Source organism: Macaca mulatta, chromosome 2, assembly GCF_049350105.2.
Source record: "Macaca mulatta isolate MMU2019108-1 chromosome 2, T2T-MMU8v2.0, whole genome shotgun sequence".
NCBI classification, from domain to species: domain Eukaryota; kingdom Metazoa; phylum Chordata; class Mammalia; order Primates; family Cercopithecidae; genus Macaca; species Macaca mulatta.
The window spans coordinates 162,276,190-162,293,688 of record NC_133407.1 but is presented as its reverse complement, the minus strand read 5'-3'; the positions used below and the strand labels follow the sequence as shown (position 1 = coordinate 162,293,688).

At 39.4% G+C, this 17,499-nt stretch overlaps 1 protein-coding gene across 7 annotated transcripts in view; it reads right to left on the bottom strand.

Moving 5' to 3' along the window:
- POLQ (DNA polymerase theta) overlaps window positions 1–17,499 on the bottom strand; it is a 105,915-nt gene that overhangs the window by 43,396 nt on the left and 45,020 nt on the right. For all 7 annotated transcript variants that reach the window (XM_015129970.3, XM_015129971.3, XM_077993847.1 and 4 more), the window contains 6 exons: window positions 15,726–15,919; window positions 13,402–13,526; window positions 10,958–11,201; window positions 5,012–8,106; window positions 2,798–2,941; window positions 1,285–1,481 (listed from right to left, as the gene is read on the bottom strand). In XM_015129970.3, the coding sequence (XP_014985456.3) occupies window positions 1,285–1,481; window positions 2,798–2,941; window positions 5,012–8,106; window positions 10,958–11,201; window positions 13,402–13,526; window positions 15,726–15,919 (3,999 nt within the window). The remainder of the gene's footprint in view (window positions 1–1,284; window positions 1,482–2,797; window positions 2,942–5,011; window positions 8,107–10,957; window positions 11,202–13,401; window positions 13,527–15,725; window positions 15,920–17,499) is intronic.

Genomic DNA, 17,499 nt, shown 5'->3' with positions numbered 1-17,499 from the left:
TCTCAGCAAACTCAAACCATGCGTCTGAAAATGAAGATGGACTCCTCCACTAGGCTAATTTGGGCTAAGCTACTGTAATAAAAATGGGCTACTGTGAGGTTTTAGGTATATTTAGTTCTTTCAACACCAAAAGAAGTGAGGTATCGGGCGCGGTGGCTGCCGCCTGTAATCCCAGCACTTTGGGAGACTGAGGCGGGTTGATCACCTGAGGTCAGAAGTTCAAGACTAGCCTGGTCAACATGGTGAAACCCTGTCTCTACTAAATATACAAAAAATTAGCTGGGTGTGGTGGTGGGCACCTGTAATCCCAGCTACTCAGGAGGCTGAGGCAAGAGAATTGCTTGAACCTGGGAGGTGGAGGTTGCGGTGAGCTGAGATTGCACCAATGCACTCCAGCCTGGGCAGCAAGATCAAAACTTTGTCTCAAAAAAAAAAAAAAGAAGTGAGGCATAAATGTTTTACCATTAAAAGTTTATATCCAGAGTTTCAGAAAGCCTCTAGACTTTCCCCTCAGGATGGGGGGTTTGTCACCAGAAAACCATCCAATTATTCATTTGATTGCCATTTCCAACCTCCTCATGAGTAGGAGTCCTGTAGTTTCTAATACTAGATCAAGCAGATCATTAACTGGATTAGAATAAGGGAATCTAAGCCCTGTTCACAATTCTGACAATTACTTTACTATATGACTCAATTATTTCTTTTGTAGGTTAAGAATAAAGTTTTATAGGGGAATACTGAATGAAACAGTCTCATGTAAAGGTTAACAGGTTTTTTAACTGAGTCATCATTATGAAGAGTGCATCAAACTTTGCTATTATAAAGGAAAGTTCTCAGGAGCCAGTAAGGGGATTTGCCTCTATGCTAAATGGCCACTAACTACAATCCTTTTTGACATCTTATTCACACTCTTTTCCAATTTTCTGCCTCCACCCTTATGAATATTTAAAACCTTCTGCTATCATATACCTAAATCTGTTCTCATTTCACTTCCAATTTACTATTAGACAGAAAACTTAGGACTTATGACCCAAATTAAAATTTTTTCAAAATCTCTGAGGAAAGACATACACTTTAGGGCTCCAAATTTGTGACATCTCTGTTTTTATCTACACAGAGATATTTGGTGCATGATATTCTATTCTGGGTAGATGAGATTATTGAATAAAGAACTGACTAAAATTCTTAAGCTGCATTACTGAAGCTAAGGAAATACCAAGTCATTTAAGAATTAACACTAAAAATGTTGTTTTAAGTATATAAAAATTAAATAAGACATAGAACCTTAGGATCTTCATAACTTTGCTCCAAGGAGATGCCACAAGAAAGAAGAAGAATTTTATAGCTCTGGATGAAGTCATAGATGACAACAGAACATTCTTTATCAGATTCCTTTCGCAAGCAAGATTGAAGGTGCCATATCCTGTCTTTCAAAGTCAGGCTTGGATCTAGAGAAGGTGGAACCAAACTGGCACTAATTTCTTTAAAAAAAAAAAAAAAAAGGAAAAAACAGTTTTAAGGCAAAAACTACATGTTTTCATTTGAAGCAGCAATCTTTAGTAGAAAGACTGAAAAAGACTAGAAGCCTAAGGGTCTGGTTCCATGTGACGAGTAATTCAGCATCTTATCAAGGTCATATCAGCTATGTAGACGAAGTGCATCATAATCTAAAAATTATGGTTTGGGCTAGAAGATTTTTAATGCTCTACTTAATTAGGTGGGAGAAAATATTAAGCATTAATACTTCTAAAAACAAAATTTCCCAGAATGAGGAGTTAAAGACAGGAAAAGTATTTGGAAATAAATTTTAAAGAGAGATTTAGTATAAACAGATACTATTCTATCCAAATAAAGAAAAAGCTTAAGTAACTACTCACCCCAACATATTTTCCTGCAAAACAACTGAAAATAGTTCATGCTTACTAAGGAACAGACACTATACAGCATCCTTTAAAATGTTTCCTTATTAATTTTGCTCCTGTCCAAAACCAACCTATCAGCTGGGGTATCCAACAACCACAGTCAGATCACAGGGTATTTCCAGATTACATCCTTTCCATTCCAAAGACTTCTCCAAAGTTTATATGATTCGACTACTATAGACCTCTAGCTCAACGATCCCTCTAGATGAGTTTCAGACCCATTCAATGGGAGGACAGAAGACTGAAAATAAACCGCCATACTTTAGTCTTCAAAAGCAAACCCTGAAAATGGCAAGAGAGTTCCTGAGGTTTCACTGCCCCCTCAGAGGAAAAACCCATAGCATTAATAGCCTCATGTGACAGGCAGGGAGAAGTAAGGAAGTGCTTCTTAAAACATTAATTATAGTTAATATATGCAATAACGTACATGCCAGCTGCTCTCCAAAAAATTACAAGTTTTGCCGGGCACAGTGGCTCACGCCAGCACTTTGGGAGGCCGAGGCGGGTGGATCACCTGAGGTAAGGAGTTCAAGACCAGCCTGACCAACATGGGAAAACCCTGTCTCTACTAAAAAAAATACAAAATTAGCCGGAGTGGTGGCACATGCTTGTAATAGCAGCTACTTGGGAGGCTAAGGCAGAATCGCTTGAACCCAGGAGGTGAAGGTTGTATTGAGCCAAGATCAGGCCACTGCAAGCCAGCCTGGGCAACAAGAATGACACTCTGTCTCAAAAAAAAAAAAAAAAAAAGAAATTTAAACTCTAAAAATAAATCCTAGGTAAATATCAGGAAATTATTCTCAAAATATAAGATCAGTACCCTAATGGATGTTACACTAATTACATAGTGACTTACTCAAATACTCATTACTTACCAGAATGCTTTTGTTCCTTCTGCAATGAAAAATAATAGGCATCCCTTCCACCCCAGCATACTGCCAGTCCAACCACCAAGATGTCATCACAACCTTTAATAGGAAATCCATCATCTCTAATAGGAATTTCCTGAGGTGAGCTAGCTAAGTAAAACAAAAGTGAAATAGTTAAAAATCTCTAAAAATAAAGACATTATATAAATTGTTAAAACAATTATAATAAAAAATCTATCTTTGATAGGCAAAATTTCCTTAAAAAATAGATATTTGGACAGTCATTTTAAGTATAAGTAAGATCTTTCCAGGTTTCTCATCAATTAAGATAACCGTCACTATGAAAAAGCAACCAAAGATTTGTTAAATCTATAGTGATTAAGTTCAAAAAAGAGAGGCTGCATTTCAAATTTTATAACTCAAACAAAAATACAGATCATTTGCATACTACAAATATTTTACAGCAAATTCAGCAATTCTTGGCTAAGAAACTCCAGAAAAATAAAGACTATTATTCCCTAGTGAAGTATAATTTTGTATCTAGAGTCAACATTTTTTCCTAAAATAATGTATCTCAAATTTTATAAAGGTCACGAATCAATCTGTCTTATTGATAATTATATCCCTAGTATCAGGAAAATAACTGGCACATAAGAACTTAGTACATATTTATTAAATTTAGGTGAACTTTTTTATCCATCTAGCCTCTATTATATAGCCTGATACAGAAAATGTGCTCAATTTTGTTTGTTGCATCAAAAATGGAAAGAGCTATTCAACACTAAAAGTACATAAAAGTTGTGGTTAACACATCTGCTCCATGAATTGAAAATCAGACAAATACCCAAACTTTTATGAACAAATTAATTCATAAAATAGCAAGGTTTAATAAATCTAACCAAACACCTGATTTCCACAGCAGGTTGTCAAGCTGTCTACAACTGGTCCCCACAATCCAGAAGGCAGAGTTCATGCAATAAGACAGGAATATACATAGCCTTACTTGACCAAAAGGTTCAACTCTCTCAAAACCTGGAAGGGCTCCGCAAGGTTTTGGAAGCAACATTTCCGTATACAATTCATGACTATCAATGGAGGTCTAAATTCTACTCAAGATAAATCTTGGAAAATGTAGCTAATGTACACTGTGAAGAACAAAGTTCCTATTAGCAATGTACTTTTGTAATTACATAAGCAAACAAGGATATTACAATTTAATAGAAAATAATTTATGAGGCCACGCATGGGGGCTCACGCCTGTAATCCCAACACTTTGGGAGGCTGAGGCAGGTGGATCACGAGGTCAGGGGATTGAGACCATCCTAGCTAACACAGTGAAACCCCGTCTCTACCAAAATACAAAAAAAAAATTAGCCGGGCGTGGTGGCGTGCGCCTGTAGTCCCAGCTACTCAGGAGGCTGAAAAAGGAGAATTGCTTGAACCTGAGAGGCAGAGGTTGCAGTGAGCTGAGATCACACCACTGCACTCCAGCCTGGCCAACAGCAAGACTCTGTCTAAAAATAATAATAACAATAATTCATGAGGCCAGGTGCAGTGGCTCATGCCTGTAATCCCAGCACTTTGAAAGGCCAACACAGGCGGATCACTTGAGGTCCGGAGTTTGAGACCATCCTGGACAACATGATGAAACCCCACATCTACTAAAAATACAAAAATTAGCCAGGCACGGTGCACATGCCTGTACTTCTAGCTACTTGGGAGGCTGAGGCAGGAGAATCACTTGAACTCAGAAAGTGGAGGGTCCAGTGAGCCAAGATCAAGATCACGCCACTGCACTCCAGCCTGGGCAACTGAGCAAGACTCCATCTCAAAAAAAAAAAAAAAAAAAAAAAAAAAAGGAAAGAAAAAGAAAAAAAAGAAAAGAATTCATGAGCACTGATGATTAATAAAAACCATTATGTTACAACATTAATATACCATAAAAGAACTGTCACATTCATATTCAAAATATATATTATCCTTATTTTTGTAAACTTTTATTCTAATATATATTACATGTTCCTTTTATACTGGAGGGCAACTACCATTAATTATCAATTTAGGTATGCTGAATAAATAAGGCTGTTCTATACATAAATCCACAGCGGAGATACACACTACAATTTGAACAGATTATATTTAATACCTAACATTGAGAAATCTCTTATCTCAGTCTACTAGTTTATAAACATGAAAAAATAAAATTAAAAAAGTTCTTACCTTGCTTAAACCTACCACCAATAGTAGCAGTTTTAGAAGATGTGAAACTTCTAATCTTTTCACAAGCCAGTGAGACGGAAAATCGCTTTTTGCACCGCCACTCCTTAATGAATGTTTGAAAAAGATTTTGGTCACTTGCTACATCAATTATGGCCAAACTTTCTGAACTGCTTGAGGCTGGAGTTAACTGTAATCCATCCTGTGATAACTGAAGTGAAAAGCCTGTGTCACTAATAGGGTTGTTGTCTTTGAACCCATTTCTACTCTCTGGACTTAAATCGTGGTTTTTAATATCTGAAGGTGAGTCAAATAAATAACTTTCACCAGGTTGTAAAACATTATTAGTTTTCCAACGGTTTACAGGTGTTTCAAGAATCCCTGGAAATGTCAGCTTAGAAGCAGACGTTGGAACGGGTGTAGGAGGAATGAGACCATTATCATCAACTATATCGCTTTCTTTACGAGGTAAGAGGGATGAGGTTTCACCATGATTGGCATTGTTTTCTAGAATCTCAATCTTGCTTTTTACTTCACTATTAGAAGAAAATGAAATTCCCTGCACTTGGTTTGTCTCCAAGTTTGAAATAACTTCTTGTTCTTCATTTAACTCTGTATTTTTTCCATTCAAACTAGACAAGTTTATAGTCACTGATTTTAGGTTTTCATTTTCTAGTGGACTGGACACTTTATCTAAAATCCTTTGCAGTCCTGGACTTAGATCAAATGATGCCCCTGACCATATGAATGAATGATTTTGCCTGGTCCCAGTTAATTTTGATTTTTCAGCCCTTTCATCTTGATCTCCTCCATCTTGATCACCTTGGTGGTGCTCATCAAGTACTGGATCATTTAGTTCTAATGCTCTAGGATATACTACAGTATGATGCTTCTCTTGAACAGGAAATATATCCGCATTGTCCAAAGCTTCAACCATCTGAACAGAATCCATTTCTGAAAATATAACAGATTCATCATTGGAAAAAGTCAACTGCTGGCAGGTATCTTGATTCTCATTTACATTTGATTTTTTAATTAGGTCTTCTTGTTGTAGACACAGAGAATCACTAAAATGGTGTGATGTTACTTCTGAAGGAAGGGGTTCTTTCGTTTGCACATCAGGTAATTGTTCTTTTACTAGATAGTCATCACTGAAACTATCAAAGAGTAAACTATCACTCATATTCAAACTTGTTTCAGGAACTGGAAGACATTCTCCTTCTATACCAGTGGGAGTTCTCTTTTGAGGAATCAGAGGTATAACTGGTTTCACAGTTTCTTGTGTTTGATAACCTTGAAGAAAACTATTTAATTGAGAATCAGTAACAGAAAGTTCATTCTTTTTAAAACAAAGACCATTTTCCTCCAATAGTATTGGAGAATGGAAAATTGGGCTTTCTGGAGTCAGGATATCAACCCCATGTGAATCAGTGCTTTGTTTCATAGTACCTACAGTCTTAAGATCCAAATGATCTATCTTAGTCATGCCTAGAGGATGCTGCTTAGCAGGAAAAGGAATGTGACACTCTTTCTGAAAAGAGTTCATCAAGTTCTGTTGGACTACGCTCTTCTGCATTATCCCTGCTGCCAGGTTGGTGTCCTTTGCTCCTAGTTTGGTACTTTCAGTTGCCATCTGTTGCATTATTTTCTCTGACTGAGTATCCAGGTAGAAACTATCTTCAAAATCACAGTCAGAAATATGATTATTTCTAGTTTTGTTTGTTGTGTAAGTACCCGTTTTTTCTTGTAGTCTAGAAATATTTAGAAAATTCTCATGCTGGCCTCCTGATTTGCTAAATGCTCCAGTTGATGGAAGTACTTCACTGGGTATCGCAGTTCTGCTTATATCATCTCCTAATGCCTGAAAATGACTTGGTTTATTTTCCTCCGTATTAAGCTTTATCCTTTCACAATTAATAGTAACATTTGAGTCTCTATTTATGTAACTACTGACTGCTTCACAGGGCATTTGTCTCTCTATTATATTTTTCTGTTTGGTAAAAGTGCTTGTCTGTTCATGAGATTGCTTTTGCGGGTACTGGTTAATTGGATCGGTGTCACAGTGTTTCACATAAACATTCTGGTTTTTTGAATCATTTTGTATCAGCACTTCATTTATTTTTTCTGCCTCAACAGCTACTCCTCTGCCCTTTTCACCAACCACACTAGTGGCCTGACAAGTCACATTTTTACTCTGAGATCCTGTGACAATATCTTCCACAAAATTGTCATTAGTTAGTGTTATGTTCCGTGAACAACTTTGCTTTATTTGTAATGGGAATGATGTTTTGTTATCTTTTTCCTTACCACTCAAAGATACATTTTTATCAAATGGCCCTGAATTTCTAAATTCTGTATTCTTCTCATCTAAGGTAAATGGGTCTTCACAAAGACTAGGATTAGACAGAGTCTGTCCCTGTAAATGGATTCTACATGCTCCAGAGTCTTTCAGGGGGCTGCTGTCCCTAGATTGCTTTAGATGCTTTCTATGTTTCCAAGATCGAAAACTTCTGCTCATCTTTTCTGAATTGAAATTCAAAGGTGCCTTTTTTGTTTTCTCTGAAAAAGTCTTAACAACTTTCTTATTGCTTGTTTTCCCCTCATTCTGAGAGGCTCCTGGCTTCTCTTTATTTATATCCAAAGAGGCCCATTTTCTTGCTCTGAAAATGGAATGTCTCTGATGTTCTTGATTCCCATCCTGGAAATTACAATTAAAGGAACTTGTATGCTCTCTACTTTTATTTAAGTCTTGCACTATATTTGGTGAATGCTTAATATAAGAATCACTAAATATTGTGTTACTTTTGTTCTTTGATGTTAATTTTTTATAAGAACTCTTAGTTTGGGATATAAATGTGTGTTCCTTTACTTCTGACTCACTGTGAGTCAATGAACATGTACTAGAATGTAACAGGGCACAGGGATTCCATTGCACTCCCATTTCAACTAAGTCCTGCTGCAGAATCATTCTGGCTTCTTCCACTATAAGGGCTGCTGCTTCCCTTTCAGTTAAACCTTTTCTGCCAGTCACCCAGATAGTTCGCATATTCCGACGTTCTTCAACTGCTTCCTCTTCCTCATCCACTGCCTTCCGGGCACTACACAAAGAGATGGGAAAAGACAGAAATGAATTCATTCATTCGTAAGGCAAATATTTATTAAACATTCAATCTGAGCTGTTCTAGGAACTGAAAAATAGCAATGAAGGAGAGAGAGAAATGTATCTGCTCTCATGGCACATTCTAGCTGGGGAATTCAGAAAATAAAGGTTTAAAATGCATTCTATATTACCTGGTGATGAGTTGTATACAAAAATGAGGCACCAGAAAGGGGTGGGTGGTTCTGTAGCTTTTAAACGGCATAATAAAGGAAGGCTTTGCTAAGACAGATTCTTTAAGTAGAAGCCTTTAAAAAAGTGAAAGCCATAAAACTTTCATTGAAAAACATCCAGCCAGGCGCGGTAGCTCACGCTTGTAATCCCAGCACTTTGGGAGACCGAGGAAGGCGAATCACTTGAGGCAAGGAGTTCGAGACCAGCCTGGCCAACATGGTGAAACCCTGTCTCTACTAAAAATACAAAAAATCAGCCAGGCATGGTAGCAGGTACCGGTAATCCCAGCTGCTTGGGAGGCTGAGGCATGAGAATCGCTCAAACCTAGGAGGCATTACAGTGAAACAAGATCACACCACTGCACTCCAGCCAGGGCAACAGAGCAGGACCCTGTCTCATTTAAAAAAATTTTTAAAAGGCTGTATGCAGTGGCTCATGCCTGTAATCCCAGCACTTTGGGAGGCAAAGATGGGTGTATCACCTGAGGTTAGGAGTTCAAGACCAGCCTGACCAATACGGTAAAACCCTGTTTCTACTAAAAATACAAAAATTGGCCGGGTGTGGTGGCATGGGCCTGTAGTCCCAGCTACTTGGGAGGCTAAGACAGGAGAACTGCTTGAACCCAGGAGGCAGAGGTTGCAGTGAGCCGAGATCGCACCATTGCACTCCAGGGTGACAGAGTCTCGCTCTGTCTCAAAAAAAAAAAAAAAAAGACAAGAAAGAAAACAAATCCTCCTATACAATACACAATATAAACTCTGGACAAAATATATGAAGGGACTAGAAAATGAACAAAAAAGAAAGCAGAAACTGGAGGGGGGTTGAGACTTGCAAGAAAGAAATGGCAGTGGGTGAATTTTCACTTTTTACCTGAAGGCAGGGTCCAGTCAATACCCTGTAGGTTGGCTAAAAACTTAGATAAAAACCTGGAGTTCACTGATTGACAGAAGTCAGAAGAGAGTTAAGAGTAACTACATTAAGGAGAATGACGTAAACCCGGGAGGCGGAGCTTGCAGTGAGCTGAGATCCGGCCACTGTACTCCAGCCCGGGCGACAGAGTGAGACTCCGTCTCAAAAAAAAAAAAAAAAAAAAAAGAGTAACTACATTAGTTGGAAATTGAAGGCAATATAGAACAGATAACTAGTGAAGAACAACTCCTAATTCTTCATATAAACTCTGCCCAAATCTCTGACTGACCTCTAAACTGTGCAAGTGTGAACAGATTCCAAGTGGTCAGTTAAAATAAACCAGGGGTCCTCAACCCCCGAGCTGTAGACCAGTAACAGTCCATGGCCTGTTAGGAACTGGGTCGCACAGCAGAAAATGAATTATAGGCAAGGGAGCACTGCTGCCTGAGCTCTGCCTCCTGTCAGATCAGCTGCAGCAAACCCTATTGTGAACTGTGCATGCAAGTAATCTAGGTTGTGTGCTCCTTATGGGAATCTAATTGTTTCATCCTAAAACCAAACCATCTCCATCACCCTCCTACCCCCACCTCTACTCCTGGTCTGTGGAAAAATTGTCTTCCATGAGGAAGAGATATGCAAGAGCAAAGAGGATAGTAAAATACTATACCCCATCCCTTCTCACACAGGTTAAGGTCTCAGAGCTGGGAGTCAGGTTTAAAGTGAATGGGAGGGAAGAAACACTGAACTGGAAATAAGATTGATGCTTCCATCTAGAACAAATTGTTTAATACCTGAAAATAAAACTGGTTGTTAGTACCTCAAAGTAACTAAATACCTATAGAATCTGCCTGAGATTTCATATAAGAGAGAGTTCCAAAAAACAGTGGTAGAAAAAATAATTAAGCTATTCTTTGATTTATATACTGAGTCTAGCCCATTCAATAAATTGGTTATGCAGACATACGCACACAAAAAAAATCAAGGAATCTTCTCACAAATTGTTTTGAGGGACACTAGCATTCCAAAAAACATTTCAGAGGAATGTATTTTAAAATGCTTTTGTCTAATGAAAGTGTAAGATGAGCCTGAGATATATAATGAAATCACATCAAAATTATCAAAATCCATCAAAGCAGATCAAAATCAAAATGCATCAAAGCAGAAAGCATTGATACCAAACTTTTGCTCAGTTTTTTTGAGACACGATCTTACTCTGTCTCCCAGGCTGGAGTTCAGTGGCGCTATCAGGGCTCACTGCAGCCTCAACCTCCCGGGCTCAACCAACTCTCCAGCCTCACACCCCCAAGTAGCTGGGACTACAGGCACATGCCACCACACCCAGTTTGTTTTTTTTTTTTAATTTTAGTAGCGATGAGATCTTGCTATGTTGCCCAGGCTATTCTTGAACTCCTAAGCTCAAGCAATCAGCCTCAGTACTCCCAAAGTACTGGGATTACAGGCGTGAGCCACTGTGCCCAGCCCCACTCAGACATTCTAGTAGGAATGTTTTTAAGTCATGTATTATTTTTAAAATATACAAAACAAAAAGTAATCTGCAAGGGGGAAAAAGTAGCCATATTTTCTTCCACTTACACCAAGTATATAATAAGATTATTTAACACAAAAATACTTTAATACATTATCTACTATTTTAAAATTAACATTTTTTTAAATTTAATAAGCCCATGTAGGTAAAGGTATTCTCTTACCTTTTGAAAGGCACAGCACTTTTCAGAATCACCTCCACCTCCACAATATTTGCCCTAGCAAGGTCCGCCACAGTATGAAAGCCAGAAGCATAGAGAACCCTGGCTCTCTGAGCATTTAGTAAGGATACCCGAACCAGGTCACACAGCTCCCTCTGGATGCCAAATGTAAGACGCTTCTGAAATTGGGAAAGTAGTAGTTCCATGTTGTGCCAGCCCAGACGGTTGGAAAACACTGTAATCATCCCTAGAACATTCATAGAATAATTGTTGAATTGATTTTTTTTTTTACAGATGAATTCGCCATTTCTTTAGATGTATTTATATTTCCTTGTTTTTTCCCTGCAAAATTGTAAGATTTAACAAGGCCCAAGGTGTAAGTTAACAAGGGAACAGACATATATTAAGAGCCTTAACTAATTGGACAATAAATGTGCTAAGTTTTATGAGATGACATTAAATGTCATCTTATTTATTCTTCATCCTGAAGTTAACACAAGAAAACTGAGGCAGAGCATATAAACACAAAACAAACAAGAAGCCCTCACCCTAAATCATTTCTCTCTCTCTTTCTTTCTTAAGCAAAAGAGAACTCTTAAAAAGGTGTTTAAGAACTCTTAAAAAGGTGTTTAAAAAGGTGTAAAGGTGCTGGGCACAGTGGTTCATGCCTGTAATTCCAGCACTCTGGGAGGCTGAGTAGAGCAGATCACCTGAGGTCGGGAGTTTGAGAACAGCCTGACCAACACGGAGAAACCCCGTCTCTACTAAAAGTACAAAATTAGCCGGGCATGGTGGCGCATGCCTGTAATCCCAGTTCCTCGGGAGGCTGAGGCAGGAGAATCGCTTGAACTCAGGAGGCAGGAGTTGCGGTGAGCCGAGATCGCGCCACTGCACTCCAGCCTAGGCAACGAGAGAAACTCCATCTCAAAAAAAAAAAAAAATTAGGGATTCTTTCCACCTAGAAGAAAACAAGAGAGTTGGTTTCAATATTCAAGTGCTGAGAGAACTAGAAAGAGAGAAGTTCCCATGTGCATTTTCTTCAAAGAAAGGTTGCTGAGCTCAATAGCTGCACTGTCTTGGAATAAAGAAACCAAAACAAGTGCCATGTCATAAAGACATCTGTGGAATTAAAATTGTTTTACACTTCCCTATAAGAACATAAACCCCTTGAGGCAGTCTTTCATCTTTGATGACAGTGAGTCTAAGAGTGAGTCCCTCCCGGCTGGGCGCGGTGGCTCAGGCCTGTAATCCCAACACTTTGGGAGGCCGAGACGGGTGGATAACGAGGTCAGGAGATCGAGACCATCCTGGCTAACACGGTGAAACCTCGTCTCTACTAAAAATACAAAAAAAATTAGCCAGGCGGGGTGGCAGGTGCCTGTAGTCCCAGCTACTCAGGAGGCTGAGGCAGGAGAATGGTGTGAACCTGGGAGGTGGAGTTTGCAGTGAGCCGAGATCGTGCCACTGCACTCCAGCCTGGGAGACAGAGCAAGACTCCGTCTCAAAAAAAAAAGTGAGTCCCTCCCTTCTTGCCACTATCTCTTCTCATCTTCCCCATAGTACTCCCTCATAAGCACATATCTTCACGATGAAACCTCTTATACATATAACACAACCTCTCATAGCCCATAGTTTCCTTCTTAAGGGCTTGTAAGGATTCCTTAGTAAAATCAGACTCAGAATTTCTCGTTTGCTTAGGGTTTAATACATTAAGGTAGACCTTAGAATAGATCATTTTTGTAACAGTCAGACAGGAGTTCAGAAATCCCTCTCCATCTTCCATCCTTCTCCTTAACAATATGTATTAATCAGTACCTTTTTTTTTTTTTTTTGAGACAGAGTCTTGCTCTGTCGCCCAGGCTGGAGTGCAGTGGCGTGATCTCGGCTCACTGCAACCTCCACCTCCTGGGTTCAAGCAATTCTCTGCCTCAGCCTCCTGAGTAGCTGGAATTACAAGCACCCACCACCACACGTGGCTAATTTTTTGTATTTTCAGTAGAGATGGGGTTTCACCATCTTGGTCAGGCTGGTCTTGAACTCCTGACTGCGTGATCCACCCGACTCAGCCTCCCAAATTGCTGGGATTACAGGCGTGAGTCACCGCGCCCAGCAATCAGTACCTTAATGAGAAAGGGGAGACCACAGAGAACTGTTTCGTTTCTTCTTGCAACAGGAAAAAGAAGAAAAAGGAAAACAGAAAGGAGGATAGTCAGCAGGTTGCTAAGGAATAGAGGCCAAGACATTCAGCTAGTTACCAATCCTCTGTAACATGGTACTGAGCCCTGAGGAGCCAGAGTTTTGAATTTTCCGATGATGACAAGAACTGTACAAAATTATAGCACTTTTAAAGAGGCCTACAATAAAATGGAATTTGAAAAAAAAAAGCAATCTTAACTCGACTTCAAATCATCGTCTTGAATAACTATGAAACCCTTTGTTTAACTGACCTGCATAAACAGCAGCTGACTGTTGCAAAGATTGAATCTGTCCACGATTGCATCCATATTTCTGATTAATTTCCCTTAAGGGAACTTCACTGATTAAATCTAATAGCACAAGACTGGTGAAAAACCTGGGAATAAATCATCAAAAGCATGGTAAGAGATCATTCACGTCTACTAGGAGATACAATGTGTGTTGCAAAATGACTAAGAACTGGAAAGGCAACAGAGGACTTACATAATACATTCTGGTAAGATTCTTAATAGAAAATAGGGTTACTGGCCGGGCGCGGTGGCTCAAGCCTGTAATCCCAGCACTTTGGGAGGCCTAGGCGGGTGGATCACGAGGTCAGGAGATCAAGACCATCCTGACTAACACAGTGAAACCCCGTCTCTACTAAAAATACAAAAAATTAGCTGGGCATGGTGGCACATGCCTGTAGTCCCAGCTATTCAGGGGGCTGAGGCAGGAGAATCGCTTGAATCCAGGAGGCGGAAGTTGCAGTGAGCCAAGATTGTGCCACTGCACTCCAGCCTGGGCAACAGAGTGAGAATACATCTCAAAAAAAAAAAAAAGAAAGAAAGAAAATAGGGTTACTGGACAAAGATTGAGATCAATGCTTGCAAAGCAAGTTTTGACATGCATTAGTACTATAGTAAAGAACTAATGTGTGTATAACAAAAAGTTGCCCATATTCAATATTGCTGCTATCAAGAAATGAGACTTGGTTCAAGAAATGTGATGACACAAAAATTTAAAAGATAACTTGATATACAGTTACATGTAAATCATTACTCCAATAAAATGACAATATAAATATAGCATCCAATTTTGATTTGAAAGGCAACAGTAGCAAAAGTAATCCAAGTATATAAATCCTTATAAAATTTATACTTAACCATATTATAAATAATATACTAAAGACTGCTTTTTAAGAAAAATCATTTCATTATATTTCTCTTTTTTTTTTTTTTGAGATGGAATCTCACACTGTTGCCCAGGCTGGAGTGTAGTGGCACAATCTTGGCTCACTGCAACCTCCATCTCCCAGGTTCAAGCAATTCCCCCACCTCAGCCTCCCAAGTAGCTGGGATTACAGGTGCACACCACCACAAATGGCTAATTTTTGTATTTTTAGTAGAGACAGGGTTTTACCACATTGGCTAGGCTGGTCTCGAACTCCTGACCTCAAGTAATCTGCCCACTTTGGCCTCCCAAAGTGCTGGGATTACAGGTGTGAGCTACTGCACCCGGCCAATTTCATTATATTTCAAAGAAGCTAACAGCCTGTATCAATTTATCCACCTGAATCTTTTAATTAGCTCTTCTTCCCTATTGGTAGTGAATCACTTCTAAGCATGATATAAAGCATAACCCCAGGTGAAGTCACAGTAAATTGGTGGTTCTTCTGATCAACACCTTCTTTACAAAAGAGAGGTAATTAAATATTATACTTTAAAATATAAGATCTTTATATATAAGGGCTACTAAACTGTGAACTGCAGAAAGAAACTAAAATACCAATAAATTCATTAAATACAGAAAACTTGCCAGGCGTGGTGGCTCACACCTGTAATCCCAGCACTTTGGGAGGCGGAGGCGGGCAGATCACCTGAGGTCAGGAGTTTAAGACTAGCCTGACAAACATGGAGAAACCCCGTCTCTATTAAAAACACAAAACTAGCCGGGCGCGGTGGCTCAAGCCTGTAATCCCAGCAATTTGCGAGGCCGAGACGGGCGGATCACGAGGTCAAGAGATCGAGACCATCCTGGCTAACACGGTGAAACCCTGTTTCTACTACAAAAAATACAAAAAACTAGCCGGGCGAGGTGGCGGGCGCCTGTAGTCCCAGCTACTCGGGAGGCTGAGGCAGGAGAATGGCATAAACTCGGGAGGCGGAGCTTGCAGTGAGCTGAGATCCGGCCACTGAGCTCCAGCCTGGGCCGCGACAGAGCGAGACTCTGTCTCAAAAAAATAAATAAATAAAAATAAATAAAAAACATAAAAACACAAAACTAGCCAGGCATGGTGGCACATGCCTGTAATCCCAGTTCCTCTGCAGGCTGAGGCAGGAGAATCGCTTGAACTCGGGAGGCGGAGGTTGCGGTGAGCCGAGATCGTGCCATTGCACTCCAGCCTGGGCAACAAGAGCAAAACTCCATCTCAAAAAAAAAAAAAAGAAAATGAAAAAAAAAAAAACTGAAAAATCTTATACTTTGCCAAAATTTTGATTTTATTGACAATGAAAGTGACTACAATAAACTGGGCATCTACTACATGCAAGACACTGTGTTAAATACTGGAAAGCCCAGAGACCTTGATGTTTACCTTTTATGGATGGCCATTTGTCGATGCTGTCTCTCAGTTCTGGTTACTACTTTTCCTTTCACACAGCGGGCCAAGAACCCCTCTTCAACTCCCACTAGCTCTGCCACCCTTTTCATTGAAGTTGGCAACTTCTCCCATAAACAGAAAAATCGATACCAATCAATAGTAGTCCAATCCTCGAACATAGGTGTAACCTAAAAGAAAAAAGTATTATTCATTAACTAAAACTATTACATTACAAAAAACCATTATACACAACCTTCATATTAAAGACAAAAGCCAGGCGTGATGGTATGCACCTGTAGTCCCAGCTACTCAGAAGGCTGAGATGGAAAGATCGCTGGAACCCAAAAGTTTGAAGCTGCAGTGAGCTATGACTGAGCCACTGCACTCTAGCTCAACTGACTGGGTGAGACTCTGTCTCTAAAAAAAATGAAATAAAATAAATAAAATGGCCAGCTGTGGTGGTTCATGCCTGTAATCCCAATGTTTTAGGAGGCCGAGGCAGGAGGATCGCTTGAGCCCAGGAGTTTGAGGCTGCAGTAAGGTATGACTGTGCTACCGCACTCCAGCCTGGGCAACAGAGCAAGACTCCATTTCAAAAAAAATTACAATAAAATAAAATTACTTAAAATAAAAAGACAAAGGCCTCAGGATTTATAAAATGTCTAACTGCGATAATACCTCATTTATATGGAAACATCATTTATTCACAAACAATGCATTGCCAGGACAAATGGAAAGAGATCATTAAGCATACAAACTGGATTTTATAGAACCCAAGTCTTTTTTTTTTTTTTTTAAGACAAGGTCTTGTTCTATCATCCAGGCTGGGATACAGTTCACTGCAGCTTCAACCTCCTGTGCTCAAGCAATCCTCCCACTTCAGCCTCCCAAGTAACTGGGGCTATAAGGTGAGTGACACCACATCTGCCTAATTTTCTAATTTTTTTGGTGAAACTGGGTTTTATTCTGTTGCCCAGGTTGGTCTCTGACTCCTGGCCTCAAGCAATTCTCCTGCCTCAGACTCTCAATATGCTGGGATTACAGGCGTCAGCCACTGCACCTGGCCAGAACCTAAGTTTTTAATCATAGACACTTCTAATATCAATATTCTAACTGTAGTTAGAATCTTAAGCATTCTGACTAATTTTCAAGAAAGAATCAATAACATAGAGGAGAGAAGGGAAGAATCAATATTCAGAATTGATATATACCCAAAATGTCAAGATTCAACAAAAATTATGAAACATATAAGAAATAGGAAAGTGCATCTCAAACACAGGGGGAAAAGCAGGCAAAAGAAATAAAAAGAAATACCTTTGAGAGGCTCCAGCTACTGAAATAAGACTTCAAAGCAAACATTATAAACATGGTTTAAAAAAAAAAAAAAAAAAAAGGCATGCTTGAAGTAAAAGGCACGATGCCAATGTCTCATTAAGTAGAGAATACAATAAAGAGAAAATTATTTTTTAAAGAACCAAATGAAAATTCTGGAGTTAAAAGTACAATAACTGGCCAGGCACAGTGGCTCGTGCCTATAAACCCAGCACTTTGGGAGGCTGAAAGGAGAGGACCACTTGAGCTCAGGAGTTCGAGACCAGCATGAGCAACATGGTGAAACACTGTCTCTACAAAAAAGTACAAAAATTAGCCAGGGATGATGGCATATGCCTCTGGTCCCAGCTACTTGGGAGGCTGAGGTGGGAAGACTGCTTGAGCCCAGAAGGTCAAGGCTGCAGTGAGCCATAACTGTGCTACTGTACTCCTGTCT